The sequence below is a fragment of the Nothoprocta perdicaria genome, unplaced genomic scaffold (genome assembly GCF_003342845.1).
Source record: "Nothoprocta perdicaria isolate Ctin4 unplaced genomic scaffold, notPer1 scaffold_128, whole genome shotgun sequence".
Lineage (NCBI taxonomy): Eukaryota > Metazoa > Chordata > Aves > Tinamiformes > Tinamidae > Nothoprocta > Nothoprocta perdicaria.
Genome location: NW_020454405.1, coordinates 129814 through 154607, shown reverse-complemented (window position 1 = coordinate 154607; position 24794 = coordinate 129814). Strand labels below are relative to the sequence as shown.

General features: G+C 48.8%; 1 protein-coding gene across 1 annotated transcript; it reads left to right on the top strand.

The window, feature by feature from the left end:
• Positions 1-20540: 20540 nt before the first annotated feature.
• On the top strand, positions 20541-23957 carry EVX1 (even-skipped homeobox 1). The gene is made up of 3 exons (XM_026033389.1): positions 20541-20979; positions 22426-22670; positions 23427-23957. Exons 1-3 carry the CDS (start codon positions 20541-20543, stop codon positions 23955-23957), a joined length of 1215 nt encoding a protein of 404 aa, XP_025889174.1.
• The last annotated feature ends 837 nt before the right edge of the window (positions 23958-24794 follow it).

Sequence of the window (24794 nt, the reverse complement as noted above, 5' to 3'; positions counted from 1 at the left end):
AGGGGCACCTATCCTGCCGTGGAGGGCGACTGCGGGACGCTCTGTGGGCCGCCTACGGGGATGGCCCTCGAGTGTGTGTATGTGTGTGTGTRTATATGTGTGTGTGCGTAAGGGAGGGAGTTTGTGCGTGGGTGAGCGGGCGTACACGGAGAGCCCCGGGGCTCCCCGCCGCGGTGTCCCACGCGCGGCGCTTCCCCCGCGCTCCCCGCCGCTCCGGCAGGTCCCTTTCGCGGCCGAGGCGAGAGGCTTTGGCGGACAATTTGCCCTTCATGCCAAGAGCCGCCGAGCCCACAACGAGCCGTTCTCCCTGCCTTGCGGAGCTGATGGAGGCTTTTGTTCAGCGCGGCATAACGAGCACTCAGACAGGTTAACACAAACGGCCGATTCACGGGGCAGCCGGAATCGGGACCAGGATGTGGGCTGCAGCCCGGGCACGGATTTGTGCTGAAGACAGTCCTGCAGTTACTTTATTAGGTTATTTTCAGTGCAGAGCTGAAGGGCAACTTCACAAGAGGAAATCTGTCCCCCGCAGAGATCGCCTCGATTTCTCCCCGCGATTGATGTTTGCAGGCAGAACCTGGCATGCCAAAGGGAATGGGCAAAGTGGAGAAGGGAAATCTTCTAGTAGACAGAAGGGAGAGATACTGCTGTGAAAGAGATGTGTGATGCACAGACATTCATTAGCACGAGTTAATATGCGTGTACGCCCAAGATGTGCTGCTAAATGACAGAGGATGTACGTGTTTCAAACTCCGTTTATGAAGAAACGTTTCCAGAGGTCTGGCGGAGGGATGCCAGTGTGGCAATGTCACAGCTCCAGCTACGCCCCCCGCACAGTTTTTCGCCCCAGAACTAGAGTTCATCYCTCATCCCTGCCTTTCCTTCCACTCCGCTGTCACACAGAGCCGGAAATAAATCGGAGTCCATAGGGGCGTCCAGGTCTCCAGTGCTCTCCAATATTTTACTGCGCGGTGCCGCGGTGACGGGCAGAGGCAAAGGGAGCCACTAAAGTGTCAATGGGCAGTGGCGCGGAGGTACCGCGCCCGCGGAGGCACCGCGCCGGCTCTGGCCCGCAGCGTGCGCCGTGCAGGTGCTGCCCGCTTAGCAGGCACGCAGGGAACGATGCATCCCTGCCCCCCGGGAGGGCTCCGCTTGCCCTTGTTACTCCTTTCCAGAGGTCTTTTCTTGGGAGTCAGGAACTGGCAGGATCCTGGTGTTTCCCCTCACCTTGTAGTTCCAAGGCTCCTGAAATCGGGGCAGATGGGAGCATTTTCCAAGATGTTTCCCAACAACACGCAGTGGAGGCTCTCGAAGCATCTCAGGAAGTGAGCATTGTCTAGAAAAACAATGACAGAAAATAAATCAGTCATCGGGGTCCCCGTTGGCGTCCTCGGGGTTTTTAGCCAGGCGCGGTGATTCGCTTTCTCCGGCTCTCGAACTCATTAGGAAGTTAATAGGAGGCGCCGGGGATTTACCCCGGGGTAAGGGAGCGGGGGGAGAGGACTGCCAAGGCCGAGGCACCCGGGGGGGCTTTGCAAGCAGCCGTCTGGCAAACGAGACACCCGCGGAAACGCGCGCTCGCCTGCGCGCCTGGTGCAACGCGGCGGGGAGCGCGGCCCGGGCGGCAGCGCCCCGCGCAGAGCGCGGGCAGTTCCGCRTGGGGCTGGATGTGCGCTGGGGTGCCTGTCCGTGTCTGCACGGCCGCTTTGCTACCACTCAAGCTTATTTTCCTTTTTTTTTCCCCCCCTTTTTTTTTTCCTTTTTTTTWATTATTTTTTACTTTTTAAAGAAGGTTAAGCGGGCGCAAAGTAAAATTTATAGGCCTCCGCGAAGACGTGAAGATTATAGTGAGTCTTTCAGGAACAAAATGCATATAAAATGAAGTTTCTGGATTTATATGCTCAGCTTTGCTCAACTTTTAGTTGATAAACTCCATATTGCTCCAAAGGGGAAAACTTCCCCGGGATTATTATGTGCGCAAGGTAAGATTTACACTCGCAAAGAGGAATCGTGTTCGGAAAGAGATGGCAAAGCGGTTAAGTCCTTTTGAACATGACTCTTTTTATTTCTTTTCTTTTCTTTTTTTTTTTTTTTTTTTCCTCCCCAGTCCAAGAGTTGACTGTCCTCCCTTAGAAAAGTGCAACTTTTCTGCTGTCTTAGTTAAATGGAAGCAAAAGTTTTTACTGCCTCGACAGCGGCTTCCGTAGCAAAATTTTGCATGAAAGGCGGAGGGGTTAGTGCCCCAGAGCTACATTTTCCCCTGGAAAAGTTGGAGTCCTGCACAGTCCCGACATTTTACTAGTCAGTGTGCTTTTTACTGCAGAGCTCGTGTACTCTTTCGAATGCGATTCCTGGAGGGTTTTTTACTTTTTTTKGGGGGTGGGAGGATGGATTTTACTTTTACAGTGTCACTCGTTTTAAACTTCGCAAGACTCCAAGTCAAGTATAGCCGTTGAGTGAAAAATAACCCGCCCAGCGCTCTACGGTTAATGATGTGAAATTATTCCACTTTCATCTCGCTCCTCAGAAATATTTTTACTTAGAGAGGACTGGCTGCTAATTGGGGTGCGTAGTTCCCTTTAATCTCTAACCTAACGCTTGGAACCTGACCAGAGTGAATTAAAATAAGTCTGATAAACAAGATGCAAACATGGCTTCCCAGTAAAACTCGTTTTATGATCACAGCTTGTGTGCCACCTCAAAATATTAGGTTTAGGCATTTAGGGCGTAAAGAATAAATCCCTTTCCGAGGACGCTAAATGTTCGCATTTGATGAGCATTTTTCTTCTCTATTAAAGGTACAAAGAGGAAGTATCTTTAGTATTTTGCACTGTGTAATACATTGTGGATGGGTTTAAATTTACACGTTTATGTGCGCTTTCTAGACAGAAATCGTCCCCTGCACCTACGAATAAAATATGTGTAATTCATCCTCAAACAGACAATAGAAAAGCAGCAGATGATCGGCAGAGCCCTCTCTCCTCTTTTCCATCCCTGCTAGCTGGTCGAAGGGGCAGTGTGTGTTTGTGTGTGTGTGCAAGAGCGTGGCCCGGAGGGAGCTCTGCCACTCACGTTTGCAGCCCTGTAGATTTATGCACATGGAGATGGGTCGGCTTGCAGGAATTATAGCATGGGGAAAACTCTGGCTGAGAAAGCTGTAGATGATGTAGATCAATCTCAGCGTCTTTCAATGAAGGAAAGGATAAAAATAAAGCAAAACAAACAAACAAACAGCCCCCAGACGTGGAAGTGGTTCTCACAGAGCCCCTGTCTATGGCTGGCTGTGCAGAATTAAATGCTGCGCTGGACACCTACAGCTCCCGAAACCGTCGGATCCAGCCCACACTGCAGAAACCTAATCGGGTTTGCGCTGTGGGAAGTGCCATTTACTTGTTTGTTTGCTTGTGGCTCTATTTATAGACTTCTCTGCCGAGCTCATCCCAGGAGCATCGGCACGTCCACTGCGGCGAGATCTGATTTCCCGGGCGAAGCTCCATCCTTATCCAGCAGCAGCACTTTGGAAAGGCTCGCTAAGGAGACCGTGAACTTGATCCGTGCACGGCCTTCACCCTTCCTCCTAGAGCCCTAAATATTTTTTTTCCTCATCTTTTACTTCCACACAGGAACACAAAACAATTAAACGAGCCTGAAAGCCACCCGAAGTTGCAATGACGAGGTAAAATGCTCCGTGTTTGTCAAAGGATTTCAGAAAACAGGTGAAGAATTAAGATAGGAATTAATGCCCTGCTTATCGCATGCAAATGAAATATTTAATCTGCCATTTCATCTCCTATGTGTGCTCGAACACCTCTAAAAGTTCTTTGAACAAATATTTAGTTTCCAAGCTATAAATTCGTCTTATGCAAAGAGAAAGCTTTCAGGATCTCTAGTTTAAACTCGTTCTTACTGCTTGTTGTGGTGCTGAGAATTATCAAACCGGTCAGCTCACCTTTCCCAGGAGTGGTAATTAAAGGAGAACTTGAGGAAGGGGGATAAAAGGAAGAATAACGGCATTAAAAAAAAAAAAAAATGCTCACCAGTTGTGACTAGCATCCTTCCTAGTTCATTTATTTGCTCACTTAACTCCTTTTCTTCTTTCCCATGATCTTACTGTGCTTTTACAGCAACTCTGCAGCATTTTAAGAGCCTTTAATGTCTCTCTGAGAAAGAGAAAATTGGAGAAGGGAAATTGTTAGGGAAAAAAATGCTAAGGTATTGCCTAGTTAGGCAGACAAGTTTTCTCAAATGCTCAAATGAGAGCTGCTTTGTCGTAACCTCTCATGAGAGCAGGGAAAGCACTCAGGGATTGAACAGTCCTTTTGCACACTGGGCTGGGATGAGATGGGATGGGAAAAGAAGCGAAGAAGGAGGATCTTTATGAAGAACTCCCCTGAAGGACAGTTCTCCACTCCTCCCAGCAAGAAGAAAGTGGCCACGGTGACAGTGAGATGGTGGCATTTGACAGGCAGGTGGGGAGCTCTTTCCAGCCACAGGCTTTTTGTGGGGAGCAGAAGGGGCAGCAGGAATCTTTTTCTTCCAGTGGCCCTACACTACTCAGACAGCATTTATGGACAGATAAAGCTGAACATTGGACAGGACTCCCTGAAGGAAAAGAACCTTTCAGTGGAGCCATCAACCTGTCATCACTGCAATAAAGGTGTAACACACAGGAGTGCTGGTAAGAGCCCAGGGTTTATTTCCTGGCCCTGTCACATGACAAGGGGCCAGGGTTACCAAAGGTTACTCCCTCACATGGAATGGATCACTGGCCATTCAACCCAACAGCTCCTTCTCCCTCCTGCTGTCTCATCCTGTATTTCAACTCATTCCTGTGTCTTTTTTTTCTATTTTTTCCCCTCCTCTTTTTTTTTTTTTTTTTTTTTTTAATGCAAAGCCATGAACCATGCTTAGCTCCAAACCCATAAAGGCAATGAATAATGCATGGATATACAGCTCTGAAGCACTGGCCAGGTCAAAGCTAGAGGCCTGAGCACCCTCTTGCCTCCACCTTATGTTCCTGTAAGAGTTCCTTTTTCCAGCTGGTGGAGACATACTGGAAGTTTCAATCACTACATTGAGMTATTTTTCCAAACAAGCTTCCTGCTGTCTTGCAAGGCAGTCCCTCTCCGCTGATGTRCATGCCCAACAACATGAGATGTGCTGGTTGGCCTCCAGATTTTGCAGTGTCACCTCTTCATGAGCATGACACAATGAAACCAGCATGAGGACTTACTTCTGTGAGAAAGTTAAAACACARTCTTTGGTCATATAATTCCTTGTTAGACCATTCCTTGCCACATGAGAGATACAAGGTCTATTAAAGCCTTTAAGTTCATGTGTATGGGCATAATGGCAGCCAGGACAAGGAAGACTTGGAATCAAGGACATGAGATGGAAGTAACCAGAGACTACAGAATTAACAAAAAAATCTGTTTTCTGTGAAAAGATGGTTGCAATAGCTTTGCTGTGGCTTCCTCCAGACAGACACTTGTCAGACAACACTGTCCTACCCAGGATGTGGGTGTAGCTAAATGGCTCTCTATGAAGCCTTGCAGTAAAACATACATCAGAACATAAGAGAGTGCAAGGCATTCATTATAGATCTTGGAGGTTTCTATTACTTTTACAGAGGGTTTGGGGTATATTTTAGATTTATTTAGCGCTCACAGAGCCAAGTAGTAGTGTTGCAGACAGAAAATATTTGCCACCTCTAAAGAGCTCCAACTATGACTGAGTTCCTTGGTTTGGTTTCCCACCTCTCCATATTAAATACAAGAACAAGGGTGACCAGGAGCAGGATTGCCCCTGCTTCTGAAAGAACCTAACACACCACACAGATCAGAGCACGAACATTGCCGTCCAGAGGCCCTCCAGGCATTGCTTCAGTGGCTACATCTCACTATTATTATTATTATTATTATTATTATTATTATTATTATTATTATTATTATTATTATTATTATTATTATTATTATTATTATTTCTCCTTAGCACTGTAAACAGGCCTCAGCTTCTGAAGTGCTGAGAAAGCAGAGAACACAAAGATTTTCCCTGCCCTGGAGAATTTGCCAGAGAAGTACAGGATAAGGGATGAAGGATGAACACTGGAAAGAAATAAGAAACATAAGATAAAAGAAGATTCCCTGACCATGATCTGCTCTGGGAGAGAAGACACAGACTTCTTTTAACAAAATGAATATCCTAAATACATTTGATTTTCCCTTTTTATTTATTATTTTTATTTCTTTGGGAGGGAAAGGGCTTGCCTTATGGTCATAATGGGGTGAAAGAAAAAGTGAATCAAAAATAGAAGTGTGTAAGGAAAACATGACGCCTGTTATTAAAAAAAAATACTATTTTTCTTCCAGTGAAAATCTGTTCTAATCAAAACTGGGTTATTTCCACTTCAGATGTTAAACAGCAGCTGTATAATGCCTGGGATACCCCTTAGCAGATGAATTGGATTACAAAGTAGATTTGTCCCTTTTCCAAGGAGAGACTTGTGGAGGAGTACTGTAAAGTGATCCTAATGAACAGAGTAAGGGGATGACTGTCTCTTATCTTATTACCACAAAATAATAAGACGAACAACAAGCATATTGTTCCTCCCTAAAATGCTATAGGCAGTAATATTCCAGTTTTTCTTTACTACAAGAGAACTTCTAACTGCTCACCACTTCAGTCATTGCCACAAAGTAATTAATATTATCCCTATTTTACAGGCAGGGAAGTGGAGTTGGAAAGATTAGGGCTTGCCCAAGGCTGCAGAGCCAGCAGTCAGGCAGGAAGAGAACTCCAGATTTCCTGGCTCCCACTCTCCTCCTAAATTCATCATCCGCACTCCAACGACTTCTAAACAGTGTTTTCTAAGATAAAAAAAAAAAAAAAGTTTCCCAACTGCCCCCACATTCTTCCCCACATCCATCTGGTGGAATCCAGCACTGTTGGAACATGGTTTAACAAGTTTTGGACTGGTTCTGTAATGCCTTGCACTACGGGACATGATGTTTTAGTGTCATTCAAGTATAGTCCTAACACTATACCTGTATTTGATGTGTGATTGAACCAGAACAGTCTCCCTGGGAGAGCTGCACTGTGAGACAGGGTAAGTTAAGAATGGTGAGAGAATAAGACTGCAATGACATATATACAACATCCGATGCAATTTACTGTGAGAGATTCAGGCCTTTGCTACAACAAAAACACTTTTCCTTCAACTAATGATTTGCCTGTACATCGGATTGCACAGGCTAAACAACAAATTGCACAGGCTAAACAGCAAGCAATGGCTGGTTAAGCTATTTGATAGGTAGCTACCTATTTGATAGGTAGCTACCTATCAAATGTACTTATTCATGAGCCATCATAAACCCAGCACATGGATTTCTCTCTGTCTGATTAAAAATCTTTCTTTTTCATACAAAAACGAGTCACTTAAACTGGGCTAAGCATCCGCACAACACAGCACTTCACTGAGGGCTGTGATTGATGACTTATCTTGGATTYAGCTGATGTAGCTGAAGAAGTTACTGCTGTTGGCTCCAGCTGTAAAACAGGGGTATCTGCTCTCCAGCCATGGTGTCTGGTGTGTTAATTTAAACTGAAATCATGTTAGGTTAATTAATAACAGTAACTGTGAATGAAGCAGCTGAAGGTAGATATCTCTTCTGCCCTGTCAGCAAAGCTGTCAGGGCTCAGGAATCAGGGACTCTTAATTAATGTGTGTTCCAGCAGTAGTTTCTATAAAYGTATTTTCCATTTCACTGCAGTGGGCTAAGAGGTGCCATTCCCATCAGCCGCGCTGTCATAGCCGTGAGGTGGTGTCTTACAGCTGGGTGCATCATCATTGCCTAAGTCATGTCAGGCTCACTGGGGGTGACCTGCTCTTCCCTGCTCTTAGGCGAGGCCTACACGGTTTCAAAAGAAATTAGTTTCAGCTCTTCGTATCCAACTTCCATGCAGGGCTAAGGTACACAGGGCTGTAGTTTGCGCTGGGAGTCTAGGCAAAGACTTACAGGCCTCCTTTATTTCAGCTGAGTTCTGTTTGATCACGTTTAGATTAGAGGAATTTGGTGAAAAACAAAACAAGACACTCACACTACAATGGGAAGTTACTGGAAGGGTTACACTGTGTTAATGAGAAAAAGCTTTTGAAAACTCATATTAATTAAGATAAGATCTGATTGTAAAATACAGTGGCCCTCCCTGAGCACCTCCATATTTGAACATTCTTGTTCTGAACAAGATCTTGTGTTCTTCCCATCTTGACTGGGAAGGAGGGTTTGCCTAACCAGTAAATTCAGCCAGGAGGAGATGGGTGTGGACCTGAGGCAGAGCAGCAAGTCTTGCATGGATCTTCATAAGCGTTTCCATGTGTGAACAAGTCTTTAGCCTCCAGTCACAGGCTTCATCGGTAATAGCTCTATGTGTTGAGTTGTACCACCTAAGCTCTACAGATTGCAAAGTACAAATTACCCTGTGAACTTGTTGAGTTCATAGGCTAGAGCTGCCTTCTCTGTCATGTTGTAGGTAGAAACTTGCCATTCTGGTGCTGTTTCACAGGCAACATTCCAAAAGGTGGCAGTACCTCCAGTAGTCTACTATTATTTTGATTTCAAAGTTTACTGATCAGAAGATTTGCCTCAGTTTGCTTCTACTGTACAAAGGGTATGCCAAGCCTCCCAGGCAAGGACAGAGGAAGAAAGAGCAAAATCCTTTAATTAGTACATCCAGATGTGCACCTAAAAGAAAGTACTCATGAAGCTTCAGTTGTTGGATGTCAGCAAAAGGTTCCTCCTCCTTAGGAAGGGTCCCTTACTAGTGTGAAGCCTTGATGCTATGGAAAATAGAGTGTATGGGCGACATATCTACTTTTTTATATAGTGCTGGTTCTTTTCACCAACATTGGAGCCCAAAACTCACAGGCACTTGGCTGAATGATCCCTTCTCTCTCCCAACCAGCTTCTCCAGTTCTTTTTGTTCATGGATGTTTTGCTTGGAGATATCATAGCAGTTTCTTTATACTTTACTGAAAGCCCAAGTGCCCATCATGTAGAAAGACCACTGATCTCTCCAGAATGGTCTGGAAAACATGGTTTTCATTTCAAACCTTRAAGATTAAGATTCATTCATATGCTCCTGGCTCAGAAGAGAGGCTTCTGGTCCAGACTGTTTTACTGAAACATGCATTTCTCCTACTATCTGCTGGAAGATTTCCTCCCCTACTCCCTGCCTTCTTTGGAGTTTACCCTCTGGAGCTCTCTCCTAGAGCCATCTCTTGCTGGGGAGGTGGAGATCTACTCTCGCTAAACTTTGTACTATCAGGAAAATACTTGGCAAACAGGGAGCTTGGGAGGAGAAGAGAGTAGAATAACATCACCCTACAGAGGATCTGAGGATTTCTCTCTGYTCAAAGAGTTATCAGGTTAAGGACACTTCTTTCATGATTCCTGTCATCATCTCCTCTTGCCCTGTTTTCCTTTAAGTTGGATGATGTCTGGATTGGGCCTTAACTTTTGGAAAACTCTGACTCTTTAGCCTTCCCAGCAGCTGCTCTTCCACTGTCCAATTTTCATGCTGATGTATCCATTTGATTTCATCCTAATCCACACAAAGTTCAGATTTCTTAGTGCTGGGAGAGTTTTGACCCAGCAGGCACCAGAGTGGTTATTATATGGGATTAATTTGCATCTGCCATGCAAAGATTCTTCCAAGACTATTCACTTTGGGGTTTGTTCCCCCCTCCCCTTTTGCAGTGTGCACTTTTTTCCAGTGTATCATATTTTAACCCTTCTTTGGCTAGACATTATGTGGTTGTGTTGGTGAGTGAATGTGTCCCTGACCCCTTACATGAATGTGCTCAGTTAAGGCATTGGTTTTACCGACCCACATTTCCAAAGGTTTGGAAATCTTCATGGATCTTGCATGGATTTGGCATTGAAACCTCTGAGAGCAGCCAGAAATCAAGTCCTTTCTGCTCCCACCCTTTTTATTTCTGTGAATGAATATGTAAGAGGCCTATAAATCTAAAACTGTGCAGGCGTGGAGGAAATCATAAGAGTCGGTCTGGTGATATTACCGTGGGGAGTTGTGAAATCATGGAGGATTTATACTAGTATGCACGGCAAAATTGTCATTAAAAAAGAGGAAAAAAATACAAAAACAAAAGGGGGAGATGGCTATTCTGCTCTGGGCTGTGTGTGGTGGCCACTTGTGACACAGAGATTCTGCACGGCCCCTCCGTGTTCCATTGGAAATCGTTAACCTAAAGACAGAAATTCTTCCAGTCCCATCACCAGCTTGGAAATCAGCCCTCTCCAGGACAGTATCAAGCAAGGCAGCTCTGGRGTGGAGTCCTTGGCATTTGGAGAGGAGCTCACAGGTCATTGCTGCTGCCACGTCCAAAGCCACCAAGGCTCAGCCCGTGTGCTACTCCCTGCTTGGGGGAAATGGCATCCTCAGAGGGTTTGTCATTTTCTAGGACCAGTGATTATCTCGACTCCACTGCTGTTGCTTGGGGCCYGATGGGGTCCACTCTCCTCCCCTGCTCCTTGACTGCCGTCGGTGCTCTGGCTCGAGGAGTGATGAGAGGAGGAGTTCCAGCAGCAGTCCCATGTGAAAGCGAGAGGGACTGAGGACAGAGATTTCGACCTACTCTTCTCTACACTCAGGCCACCGTGGAGCTGATCCTCTTGYAAGACAGTGCCCAAGCAGTGGACGGCATCCGATTTCGAAGGGCCCCCGTGGCTCCGCAGAGCTCTRCCCAGGATGAGGGGGCTGTTCGACGCCTCATAGCGCTGAGGTTTGAGCTCGTAGCGCTGTGGGGTCGTCGAGGCTCCCTTGAGCCCGTGGGAGCCGCCCGTCGGGGCCGCCCTCACAGGGCGCTCCGTGCCAGAGTCCGCCGGGAACCATTGCAGGGGCCTCGCTTCACCCCCTGCCCGCAGTCCCGCCGCTTTCGGTGTGCGTGGGGGCAGATTTGAAGCGAGCACTGGAAGCGGGGRGGAGGAATAATCCCCAAGTGGTTAAATATCACCCCCCGTGCCCGGTTTCTGCTCCTCCCGCGCGGCTGCGCTCACTGCAGGGCTCGCTTTGCAGTCCGCTCTGGCTGGAGCTCGGTGCTGCTGACAGTCAGATCGTGTTTGCGGTTTGATCTTCCCCTTGCAAAACCCAGGCGTGTCTGGCCACCCAAAAAACGTTGAGCAACGGCCCCTAACCCAGCGCAGCTCTGCCCTGTGCAGCCCCAGAGGTGCAGCTTTCCCCGCGAGGCGAGTGCTCGCGCGGGCGCTATCCCCTCTCCGGTGCTTCCCCAGCACCCAGCCTGGGCGGCCGCAAACGTTTCCCTCTTGGCAGCCGCTCATCCCGCTTCTTTCCAAGGGTCAAAGTATTTATTATTATTATTTTCCCCAGGAAACACGCCGATCGCACGAAATAGAATGAGCTCTGGCCGAAGAGCTGCAGCCATTGAATGTAAAGGCGTTTGAAAGGTTTTCCCGATCACGTCGTCTTGCCTCACAGATGCCTTGTATGAAAAGTTAATCCGAAAASGAKGAGGAGAAGGAGAAGGAGAAGGAGAAGGAGAAGGAGAAGGAGAAGGAGAAGGAGAAGGAGAAGGAGAAGGAGAAGGAGAAGGAGAAGGAGAAGGAGAAGGAGAAGGAGAAGGAGAAGGAGAAGGAGAAGGAGACCAGGCTTGCTTTCCACCAGGCATTAGCCTGCAAGAAAATAAAAATGGAAAGATAGACATATCCTTGTACCAAACGAGAAAAGATCAACACATGGTCTGTATTCCACGTGATTTATATAAATAAATATATACATATATTTTACTGGTGGTTGGCAGCAACTCCAAAAGCATTCAAAATGGGTTTCGTGGACTGGAGATGAAAACCTCCTACAGGCTGCCGTGAACCCATGGAGGAGGCATGTGCTGGCACATCGGTGTAGTCTTTCCGGATTTGGGCAGAGTTTTCCAAAGGAGATTATAAAGGGAGAGCAAGGGTGGAGGGAAATAGGTCTGTGCTCTTATGTGCCAGAACTGCGTGCATACATGCATTTATATGCACATATATATATATATATGCATATATATGTGAGGGGCTCCTATATACCACACACCCCACGGATTTAAGCAAGGAACACATTTCTTGGCTCAGAAGAAGATCAAAGCATGGGGCAATATTTATTTCGATGTAGACAGGCTCCGCACACCTAAACTCACGGGTGGCCGCCCGTGAGAAACGTTCAATTTGCAGAGTCCTGCCCTGAAGAACAGGAGCGGGAAAGCCCRGCAGGGAGAAACGCGGCTCCCGCCAAGCTGGAGCCGTATGCGGGTTTCCCGGGTACCATCACGGTTTGCTGGAGTGCGGGTTTTGCCCGCAGCTCCCTCGCCCGAGACGCGTTCCCAGAAGTTTTAAGTTGTCCTGGACCAGATGTCTCTGTCCTCGAGGAAGGATAGTGGTGATGATGGTCACGATGCTGATGTCACTGAATTAGCTCCGAGGCCGCCAAGGTGTTCCCTGGGGTTGGCGAGACCTGGGGTTGCTGCCCGCGGGGCCCCCATGTCCGCACCCAGCGGCGGGACAGTGGGAGCCACCGGCAGCAGCTCCTGCGCGCTGCCCGGGAAAATAATTAAATAAATAGTTAAAAAAAAAAAAAAAAAAAAAAAAAAAAAAAAAGGCGAGCCGGCTGTCTGGGCTCCTTTCATCTCTGCGGCCCATCAGCAGTGGGGGGCGCAAGAAGACAGCAGTTAGTGCAGGGCCGCGGTGATCAGAGCGAGGGACAGCGGGCTGGGAGGGAGTGATGGGGGGGATGCTGCTCTTGGTCTGCAGGGAGAAGGGATGCGACCGAAGAGGGGGCCGCGGCAGAGCCGAGCCGGCCGGAGGAGACAGGAACTCCCTCCTCGGCCAGATTCCAGGCATGCAAGCCGCCCTGGATGCTCTGCCCTGGCTCCTGCTTCTCTCYTTCGTTGCTCCTGCTTGTCTGGGACTCTGCGACCTGTCCTGGGAGATGTGTGCTCCGAGTCGGCAATGAAATAGGTGCATCCAGCACGCATATGGCACCGACAGGCAAGTTCCCGGCCCAGAAGTTGGTCTGAGTTTAGCTCGTCTGTGTGCCCCAATTTCCCTCTGGCATGGGCCACCCGCTGCAAGCCCTCACTGTACTAGTCCTGCCCTTGCGTAGTACTTCCCTTCCTGAGAAACCAGCCCTTGTCTTTCTCTGCCAGGGTTTCCTAGTATTTGCTCATTTCCTCTTTCAGAAATAGCAAAAACTCAGGCGTTCTGGCTTTTTTTCTGACATTATCTTTTCTCACGGTCATTTTCAGGCAGCAAAACATGCAATTGCATCAACAAGTCCGGATTTCTCTCCCCACACAATGCTTATATGCTACTTATTTCCAGCAAAAAAGTGGCTATCAGCTGCGGATTTCCCACAAGCTCTTGCTATGGATAGAGCACTCTCCGGMTATCTCAGCCTTCTCACAGGCCACCTGAGTGCCTGGTGCTCTGATCTTGGAAAAGCAAGTGCACAAGTGGTGATGGGCAAATGCTTTTCACTCATTGCCTGTGCAATCTGCACACTGAGGCTGCAAGAAATGTGCTCAAAATTGGGCTAGTCTAGGGATCCCTTGGGAGGGCAGTTTCTTCTGTTCTGCCCCACCTGGAAAGCAGGAGGCCTGGAAAGCAGAGCTTACTTGCTGAAGACGCCTTCTACACCTTGCCAAATTGTTAAGACTGGACAAGGAAGGAAGGAGAGCATGCATGAGGATGAAATTCTGCTTTGCTGTTACTCACATCTCAAGGGATAACATGGGTGTGAGGAGTAAATCAGCAGTGAAGGGTAATTCATATTGGCTCCTGTCTCCTTCATACTTTCACTCTTTCAGGCCTTCAATGACTAGCAGTTAAAAAAAAAAATATTAATATGAAAACATTGATCATGGTGATCATAGAAAGAGGAAAAAAAAAGAATTTGCATCAAGAGATCCTCTTTGCCAGAGTGTGACATTTTTAGACACTCTCAGAAGATAGGAAGTTATTTTTGTAGGGTGAATTCAGTGCTCTCTCACAGGGGTGTGTGACTGWAAGTTGTGCTGTTCATGTTGCTCTGCTGTCCCATGCCCCCCTTGGCCACCTCTCACACTTGTCCTTGGCCAGGGGACCATAGCCTAGCCAAGCTGGTAGGTGCTAGTGGTGAGGAAGCACCAGGGAGCCACCTCTGAGATGCAAATTCTGGGCAGCAGCACTGAAGCCCTTGGCCACCCTTTAAGGAGTCAGGAGAGAGATTTTTTTTTTTTTTTGTGGGGGAAAAAAAAAATGTGTGGGGATAAACTTCCTCATCCATGAGGTCATGTGTAGAAGACTTGCCCCCAGGTTAAGCAAGGCAACGAACCTCGTGTRAGGACAGACCACAGACGTCTAATGATCCCATCCCAGTCTGACTAACTGTAGCCAATGTTCTCTGGATGTACAACTGGGGATTTAGGGTTTAAGTTTGGCTCTTGGCAGCCAAGTTGGCTACCCTCTCCTGCAACATGGTCTCACAACTCTATACATGAGAGTTTTTTTCTGTCCTTTTTTTTTTTTTTTTAAGGAAAGTTCCAGTGAGGCAGAGACGAATACAAAGTGAGCACAACTTGTGCACCAGCATGAYGGCTTTCTTAGAACATGCGACCTTGGTGTGGAAGGGGGCAATTGTCACTGAACAGCCCATCCTGGGTGGCCGTTTCCTTTATCCCTGTATTGCTTGTTTCATATTTAATCTTCCCTTCGACCTCTCCTCAAACGTGTCTCTGTATCTGTGTCTCTARCTTGTTTGCACGAGGTCATATTTGCTCCTACTCCAATAAAAGGGAAATCTTTCTTTCCCTATGAGAGGAGTAGAACTGGATTTCCAAAACAAGATATTCAGCTACGACATTTCAAGAAGTGCTTGAACAACTACCCCCCAACCTGAGAAATGTCCCTCAGAAGWTCCTGTATCCAATAGGTGTCTGTTTCCCAAATTAACTTTCTATAGGGATTTCACGATTCCCTTCCTGGGGAAGGGGAGGATGATCATAAATTAATATGGAAAATCCCTCCCAGAAACCAAGATACGAGCTGAGACTTTTGCATCCATTTTATTTTCCAATGGGATATGACTCCCCGGTGTCAGTCCAGATGTTCTGAATCACAGCTGTGCCTCTCTGCACATTTCCTGGCAGGAGTTCACATAGAAATCAGTGCGACCCAGTGAGAATACCGAAATTTAACCTCTGTGGAGCAGAACCAGGTCTAAATAAATAAATAAATAAATAAATTAGACTGTATGGCTATAAGGCGGCTGCGCCGGGGAGATGCAGGTAGCTGCTGCCTCTCGCTCCCCTCTGCTTGTTTGCAGCGGGCGTAAACGGTACCGTGCATGGCAAACGCCTCAGTCCGCAGTCGTTTCCTCGCGGTGGGGAGCGGGTCTGCTGTCCCACCGTGATGCAGCGGTGCTCGGAGCGCGGGGATCCCGCGGAAAAGCGCGGCCGCGGCTTCCCCAGTGCTGCTCGCTGCTTTCCATGCAGTGAGACACGGAGTTCACTGGCATGGCCGTGACACGTGTCAGGGAGGATGTTGTGCTTTTTTTTCCTCCCCCCCTTTTTTTTTTTTTTTTTTTTGTTTTTTTTTTTTTTTTTTTTTTTTTTTTCCTTTTTCATTAATTCCAAGCGTTGAAACCGTTGCTCTCTTCTATAGGAACAAGGAGGAGAAGAAGGTAGAAATGCAAAGGGAATTTAAAACTGCAGGCTGAGATACAGGAGGAAAACACAGGGAAAAGAGCCGCCGCCGTGGCACGTTCGAAGCAAGATGCTCAATGCAGTGAAAGGCTGTTTTGACAGGCGTGCGCCCGCAGATATCTCCTGGTGACATTCYGTCCCTCCTACGCGACCTTCTTTCGGGCATCTTTAGGCATCAAAAAGCAGGTGGTTGCACCCCTGGAACCCTCCGTGCCTCTGGCCGCCCCTGCGAGCGCTGCTCAGGTGCCGCGGGGCACGGGCGGTGCGAGCAACGGCGGCGCCTTTCACGGCGATGCGCAGCGTGGAGGGCTCTGTTATTGCTGCATGACATGGAAAGGGAAAAAATAAAGGTTCGTCGTAGGCACCTCTGAAATAGTTTTGATTTCCATTTATTTGTCCCTTGCACTGAGTTAAATTCACTCTCTAAGTACCCTTCTGTTTAAGAATCAGTGAGCTTATCACACAGATCGTGTTTTTACTACTCATTTTAACATAAAAGGATGACACAGATTTATGGCTCTAGAAGTCTCTGGGAAGTATGGCAATTAAAATCGAAAACCCAAATACCTGCACGTTTTGCTCACTGCAGTCGCTAAGGAGATAGATACRGCTTTCCCGGCCAAAGTTGTACTGAATATCCTAGGAGAAGGATCGGGCCCCAGAATTTCACATTTTGATCTAACAAGGCACAAATCTCCATAGCCTTCGGCAGTGACAAGTAAAAGCTGCCTCCGGCAGCCGATAGGAAAAAAGGAAAAAGAAAAAGGGAAAAAAAAAAAAAAAAAAAAAAAAAAGGCAGATGCTCTCCATAGAGAAGTTGGGATACGATATTTAAAGCTGCACTGCACAGAGCTTCGTATGTGCCCTAGATGGGATCCTGGAAATGCTCTTACATGCTCCTCTGGACACACCTCAACCTCAATTCTCTTCTCTGCCTTTTTTTTTTTTTTTTTTTCCCTTAAAACCAATTACTTATTATTTGCTGTCATTGTATTAGCTTCTCTTTACACGCCAGAATAATGCGTCTATTATTCTCTTCTCTCCAAGCTTCCACCTCTAACCATGTCGTAAAAAATAGCCTTAATAAAACAGTGATAATTACGCCATTATTGTTAACACTACCCATTAAAAATTTAAAAATAGGCTTTCTGGTTTTGTCACCCATTTTCACCACATATCATTCATTTCGGCACTAAATTGCTGCATGATATGTTAAAACTTTCTTCCCTGTTTAAAGGCGGCATGACTTTTGTTTTAGGTAAACTGGAAGCGCATCCTGAGTTCACCGGCAAAGCTGGATAGTATCGGTCAAAAGTTATTGACTCCCTGCTGTCCGGCTAAGAAAAATTAATATCCCGCGGGTACAAAGTGGGTCTGATGTGTTTTTCATTCTAGAAATTTAGCACTTTCGAGGGAAACAGTTTGATTTATGAGGACATCACACTAACAATATTTTAATGTTCTCTTATTATTTCCTGGTCTCGGGAAGGGAGCGTGTTCTGTTTGCTTGCGGTAAGCGGGGCACCTTCAGCAGCGGTAAAACTGCAGTCAGTTTTTTTTTTTTTTTTTTTTTTTTAATCATCACGGTGGCCCTTGTATCCCCTTGGACATATATCAGCAAAGCAAGCTGTAAACTCGAAGGAATAAATCAGTATGAAAAGTTTAAAGAACACTTGTGACATCTTGGCTGTGACCAACAGAGCAAGGGAGACTTAATAGGTTTTAAATCTCGGTTTGGAACACGCAGTGAAAAAAAAATACAGAGATACCCTTTCCAATCTGCTTGGAAATTAATCCCAAATGAGGGAGTTTCTTTCCAAATCGGACTTGACAGATCTGTGGGAAACATTAGACAGAGCGCAGAGAGCCGGACCCTGCATTCCCTGAGAATCCAACCTCCCCTGCACGCCGGGAGGGAGAAGGACGGGGCTCCTCGCACAGCTTGTCTATATCAGAGTCGTCGACGTAAAGCGAGTTATTTATCGCGATGCTTCGATTCACCAGGGAATGACTAATAAACGCAGTGTGGGATCCCGTGTACTATTCTCATCTAAATTGACACCAWAATTTTTGTTGTTGTTGTTGTTGTTTTTCGGTTTGATATATTTCTTTTTTTTTTTTTTCTTTCTCTCTCTCTTTTTTTCCCCACTCAGGCCCTTAGCTCTCTCTGTTTACCCTTGACAAATAACCGTGTTTGTGTGTGTCTGTTGGTACGCGTGTGTTCTCCAGTCTGCGTTGCTGCAGGCTCACTCAGGCTGTGCGTGGCAATGGCATCMTCTTTAACAAACCCTCCAAGTGGAGGCATATGAGGGGTGAAATCCTGGTGGGAAGGGATTAAGGATGGGGAGAGGAAGGAGGGAGCAGCGGCTCGTAAACGAAAACGATAAAGCTGGTGAGGATCGGCTGGCACAGTCCAAGCGAACCATCTCCGGGCAATCCTGTCTGCAAGGAAGCATTTCCCACCAACTTGTCCGCAGCCCGCTCCAGGAGCGTATTCCGAAATCAGCTTCCCAGATGCTGTTTTAGTTGGAGGCAGACCAATCTGTGCCTAGCTTAGGGAGAAAATCTCTCTTCTTGCCGAGGGAAAAAAAAAAAAAAAAGTGCGTAGCCCTGGGAAAAAAATCCTCCCCTGACAGGCCGGCAGCCCCCTGCGAGGTGGCCAAAGTGCGGGAACCTGGAGGAGACTTTTCTTATGAGGCTTAAGCTACAATGGGTCTCCGACCCCTTCGGGGCAAGGCACCAGCAAATTGAGGTCGCGGTGCCGGCGGCCGTAGAGGGCAGGAACAGCGCCCCGCTTTGCCTGGCCGCGCCGCCCCTCACCGCGGCGCTAGGTCGGCACCGCTGCTCGTCCGCCCCGTCGAGCCTCGGGAGCAGCAGCCGGGGCCCGATCCTGCCCTCCGGCCCCCGTGCAGGAGGCCGCGCGCTGGCCCCGAGCCGGGTAGTGCAGAAGCCCGGAGCGCAGCCCGGCCGCGGTCCTGGCAGGGAGAGGAAGGGACGGGAATTCAGCCGGGAGTTACCGAGGAACGAGCACGTTGCCGTATGATAAAAACCCACGCCATGTGTTTGTGCGTAGTATGTGGGCGCATGTGAGCAGGCAAGTATATCCACGTGGAGAAAAAATGAGGTCAGAGGCACTAGCGCTGCAAAAMCCCCCCTTTTACCCCCCAAGACTGCTGCGAGCCCATTTCTGTCCCTGCACGAAGCGAGAAGCCTCCGTGTCCGCCTGTTTCTGGCTTCCCAACATCGCCACGGTCCTCAAACTGCGCCTTGCTCGCAGAGCTCTAAAGAAAATCCCAGACTGTTTCCCATTGAGCTGCCTGCTCCCCACCAAAGCAACGTCACCTCAAATATGCCAGTAAATTCCTTGCCGGGTGGGAAACGTAATTGGTCGACTATTTTCTGCAACCTGACTAGCCAATAACGCTCGCAGAAAAAAAAAATAGAGCAGCCTAGTTACGACAGATGGTGAAAAGGACTTGACACTACACGCTGGAGTCAATATTAAGTATAGATGAGACATTTCCCTCCCTCAGAATACACCGAGGAGGCTACATATGCGACTGCCTGTACGGGATAAGGTCCCTCACTTTCAGACAAGTGCTGTCCAAATGGTTGCCCTTGTCATTTCTATTTTAACAACATCTGCTAGTTGGCATAAGCTGTGGCCTTGGTAACTTGAATTTCTCTGAGYCTGAATTATCGGCAGACCTTATTATGGTATTTTTTCCTCCTCCTGAAAGCAGATAATATTTTATGCAAAATAATTAATTAAAATGAAGAAAGGGAAGCGAGGTGGGAAACCTTCTTACAAGCGCAAGAATCATCCAGCAATTGGAACTGTGAAGGAAGAGATAAGAGTAAATGATAAACAGCGGATAGCCAGAATATCTGTAGTTACGAAAAGTAAAGTAGCATTATCTTTTCTGTTGTAAAAGGCAATAAATAAGTAACCACGATTCCAAATCGCAACGAAACGCTTGAATCTCGGTCAATATTAAGCAAATAACAGATATACGAATCGGAACCCATACAGAACCACCCACCAACACCACAAAAAAAAAAAAAAAAAAAAAAAAAAAAAAAAAAAGGCTATAAGGTTATTTCTACATTCAAAGGTCAGCGGCGCATTTCCTTATCCCCAAGTTTGCAAAGGATTCGTAAAGCCTTATATATGCAGTTATGCGGAAGCTGATTGCCAGCAATAAATAATGCACCGAGGGAAGAGGCTTGAGTATCTTCTCACTTCCAAGACGCAGCTAGGGATCTTCGCCTCGCTTTTACATCAAGGTTGTGCCTTAAAGCAATCAAAAGACTGCTTAATTGTCAAGCAAGGCTTCCCTCTGCGGAACTCGCCCCGCATATTACAAACTCTTTGCAGCTCAACTCCATATGCATCTCTTTTTCACACTTCCCTCTCCATGGCGGGCTCCTACACCTGGTGCATCACGCATTTAGCCCATTAGCTCCGGCTCTTCCTTTCATCTTCCCCATGGCAGACGTTTCTATTTATCCACTGGCAATCAATGTGTGGCGTCACCAGTGGTACTGTAATGACGACTGCACCAGTGAGGATGACAGCTTAGAAAGAAGAGGGCAATGGTGATCCCTCCCAGAGCAGCGCAGCGCAGAGCAGCGCTCGCATCACAAGGTCACCCTATCTCACCGCCTGCTCCTCTGCTCTGGCAGGAGAGGGGCTGCTGGATTCGCACGGGGCTGGGGCGGGAGTTGGAGGGAGGGGGGAGAAGAGATCGAGATTTCTTTCCCCCCTCCCTTAAGCAGAGCCACCATGGAAACCAGGAAGGAGATGGTGATGTTTCTGGAAGGGACACAACTTGGCGCTCTAGTTGGCAAGAGGGTGTCTAATTTGTCCGAAGCAGTGGGGAGCCCCGCTCAAGAGCCACAGGAAAAGATGATCCATCGGAACTGCCTCAGCCCCAGACCTGGCCCCTTGTCGTCCCGGGAGAGAGCGGGAGGAGGAGGAGGTGGCGGAGGCGAAGAAGAAGAAGAAGAGGTCGAGGTGCTGCCAGGGACAGGGACGGTGGCGGAGAGCCGCTCGGCGGCGGCAGCCCTGCTCTCGGCCGGACAGCAGCCCCCCGCCCCGGAGCCCCYCTCCAGCAAAGGGCAGCAGAGCAGCTCGGACACCGAGTCGGATTTCTATGAGGAAATCGAGGTGAGCTGCACCCCGGACTGCGCCACGGGGAGCGCCGAGTACCAGCACAGCAAAGGTACCCAACTCCTTGAGCCCCCTCCTCCCTGCCGGGCTCGGGGGCCAGCACTCGGGGCGGGGGGTCCTGCTGGCGGGGGTCTTCCCCACTTCAACAGAGGAAGAGACAGGGAAGTCGGGGTGAGTGGGGGGGTCTCTTTTCGTTTCCTGCTGGATATTTTCGGCCCCTCGGATCCCTGCGAGAGGGAGGCTTGTCTGGGAATCAGAGGACACAACACTAGGCAGCCCTCGCATCCCTGCAAGGGAGCCAGGCTTCCCAGCGTGTGTGCAGCAGGTCTGCAGCTTGTCCTGTAGGACCCCCTTGGCCTAGATCACTACCCACTCCTCCCCTCCCGATCTCTTTTTATTTTTTTTCTTTTTATTATTTATTTCCCATTGCCTGGACAGTGCCTGCCCCAGGAAATCCCTTCCGATATCCCCCACCGGCGGGCTCTGTGTGTGAGGGGAGGTGGGGGGGTGGGGAGCGCAAGATCAAACGGGTTTTCTGGCCGAGAGCTGTTTGTGGTTTTGCAGGGTGAAATGTGCCCGGGCGAGTGCGGAAGCGGCCATAAAGACCGTAAAATTGCTCGCCGGCTCCGGACTGCCCAAAATGCAACGGCGAGGTCCTTGTTTGAACGTTGGGCTAAATAAAAAAAAAAAAAAAAAAAAAAAAGAGTAGAGATCCAAATTACCTTGTCACTTCTATGTCTCGGTGGCGCCAGCTCGGAAATGGTCCCAATGAATTAATTGCCTTTGGTCTCTGGCACAATGAGAGAGAGTTGCATTTGAAAGCAAACGTAGAGGCCAGTCCCCCCTAGCCCCCTGCCCCCACTGCTATTCCCACCTTGCCAGTCGGGAAGAGCTCCCTCTGGACCCCCAAACAACCCGTTCCTTCCTTCTCCTTGCCCCTGTCTCCGTCACTGGGAAGGGAGGCCGGCAAGCACGGACAGCGCTAGGTGCTGCATCTCTTTCCCCAGAGGCTCGTTGAAGACATCCCATCCTGGGCTTTGGCGGTCGAGGGGAGACTCCCCACGGCCTGACCACTTCTGGASGGAACAGGGTGCCTGCATTCGCCCCATCTTCCCCCTTAAGGGGCTGTGGAGCCCGGTGGCCCGTGCGCACCTGCGAGGGGACGGGGGATGCTGCGGCTTCCTCATGCGGGAAGCGAACGGGGCAGCCGAGCAGGCAGTGTGTATACATGTGTGTGCATGCGTGTACATGTGTGTGTGTGCACACATATGCATGTGTGCGTGTGCTGAGGGGCTACCCTGCAACCAGAGCGATGCACAGCCGCTAAACCCTCTTCCGATGCCGCTTCCCCGTATCCCTATCCCTGGTGCCCTGCGCCGCATCCCCAGCCCTGCAAGGTGCGCGGGGTGGCAGGGCGCGGGGGTGGCGGGGGRAGCCGGGCCGGGGTGCCCCCCACCTACCCGCGTGTCACGCGTGTTTGTGCCCGTTCCCCGCGCAGGGCCGTGCTCCGAGGCGCTGGCCGGCAGCCCCGGCGGCGGGGAGCACCCCAAGGGYGGCAGCGGCGGCGGCTCGCAGGGCTCGCTCGCCTGCAGCGCCAGCGACCAGATGCGCCGCTACCGAACCGCCTTCACCCGCGAGCAGATCGCCCGGCTGGAGAAGGAGTTTTACCGGGAGAACTACGTGTCCAGGCCCCGGAGATGTGAACTGGCGGCTGCCCTCAATCTGCCAGAAACCACCATCAAGGTACACACAGCTCGGACATGTTTCCAATTAGCACGATATAAATCTATACGGCCAAACTTCCTCCCAAAAACTCGGGAAAGCACTTGGGCACCGCAACCCTCCCTCTCTCCCCCTGCAGCCCCCCCCGCCCCTTTCCTGGCCCTGCCTGCACCCTGCAGCAAGAAGCAATGCGGGAGAAGCTCCCAGGACCAGCACCGCTAATCCAGCCTCTCCCTATCAGATTATTTTTAATCCCTCTTTCAGTCCAGTACAAAACTCGGTCAATTCTTGGGGGAGGGAAGAGGAAGCAGCTCCTGAGMCCGTTTCCCCTCACTTTGTTTTGCCTTAAAAATAAATAAAACAAAGTAAAATAAAATAAAACCAAATGAAATAAATCTAAATATCTATATATATGCCTATATATATATAACGAGCGAAAGATCATAGCAGTGCCTGGTAGTTTTGCCTGCAAGGAGCTAGGAAGGAGCTGCTTGGCTCACCCGGAGCCCTGGGACCGGGAGAGCAGAACAGCAACAGCCGTAGGAGGAAGAAAGTGAAAGACAGCTCTAAAAGACGGTTGCCCCAGAAGGTCTCTCTGTAGATTTATAGAGATCTAGACGACCCTCCCCACCTGATGACAACTCTTCCAGCGGGCGGCAGCCTCCCGCCCTGGTCCCTCAGCTGGGCCAGGAGGAGCCGGGCAGCCCCGCTGCGAGGGGCGCGGAGGTTGCGCGACTCGGCGCGGAGCGTGACGGCTCTGCCCGCTCTCTCCCGCAGGTCTGGTTCCAGAACCGCCGGATGAAGGACAAGCGGCAGCGCCTGGCCATGACCTGGCCTCACCCGGCAGACCCGGCTTTTTACACCTACATGATGAGCCACGCGGCGGCCACGGGCAACCTGCCCTACCCGTTCCCGTCGCACCTGCCCCTGCCCTACTACTCGCCCATGGGCATCGGCGCCACGTCGGCCTCCGCGGCCGCTCCGTTCAGCACCCCCCTGCGGCCGCTCGACACGTTTCGGGTGCTGTCGCACCCCTACCCGCGCCCCGAACTGCTGTGCGCCTTCAGGCACCCCTCGCTCTACCCCGGCCCGGCGCACGGACTCAGCGGCGCCGGCGGCAACCCCTGCTCCTGCCTCGCTTGCCACGGCGGCCAGTCCAACGGGCTGCCCCAGCGAGCCGCCCCATCGGACTTTAGCTGCTCGGCCACCACCAGGACGGACTCTTTCCTCACGTTCACGCCCTCGGTGCTGAGCAAAGCCACCTCAGTTTCCATGGACCAGCGAGAAGAAGTTCCTTTAACCAGATAAGCGCTCACCTCAGGTTTATTATTAATAATAATAATAATTAAAAAGCCTCTCCCAGGCTCTCTCCGAGTTAATGTACCTACATATGCTGTTTATTTAATAGTGTTCTCTACCCAGAAGTAGAAGGGCAGAAGGACACCTATGGAAAAAAAAAAATAAAATAAAAAAAAAATGTTCTGTCTTGCAAGGATCTACATTCCAAGTGGGAAAAAAATAAAAGAGAGAATAAAAGAAATGACAACTCATTTATCTCTAAGAAGGATTTCAGGCACCGACGAGAAACAAACAAAACTATCACGATTGAAGCGTATTTCTATAACCCATAGAAATGAGCGGAGGACTTTTTTTTCCATGGACAGACTTCCTACCAAGGGCTGGGACTTCTGTAGATCACAGCGACAAATCTTATGCACAAATCTGCAAGTGTGAGAAAGAAAATCTGAAATACTTGAAAGAAACACTGTCTTGACAACGAAACGGCTTGTACACACGAAGAAAGCAAAGACGTCATCTACTAGAGTGCTCAGAATAACAAAATAAATGATCAAAGAGAAAAAAACAAAAACAAAAAAATCTGGATTGCAGCTCAACAGTATTATCCAGATATTTCTATAGAAAAAAAAATAATGCTTTACCATAAAGAAAAGCTGACATTCTGTACATTACTTTCGTTGTTTAATTGCATTCTTTACTATGCCGTGGTCTCTTCCTTCGTTCTGAGCAGAAATCCAACATTTCATCTCCTCTTTCATTCCAACTTTTATTTTTAAGAGGCAAACTGGAATTGGCAGAGAAAAATATGAGCTCCTGCCTCTTTATGGGTCAGAGCTATTTGTCCTT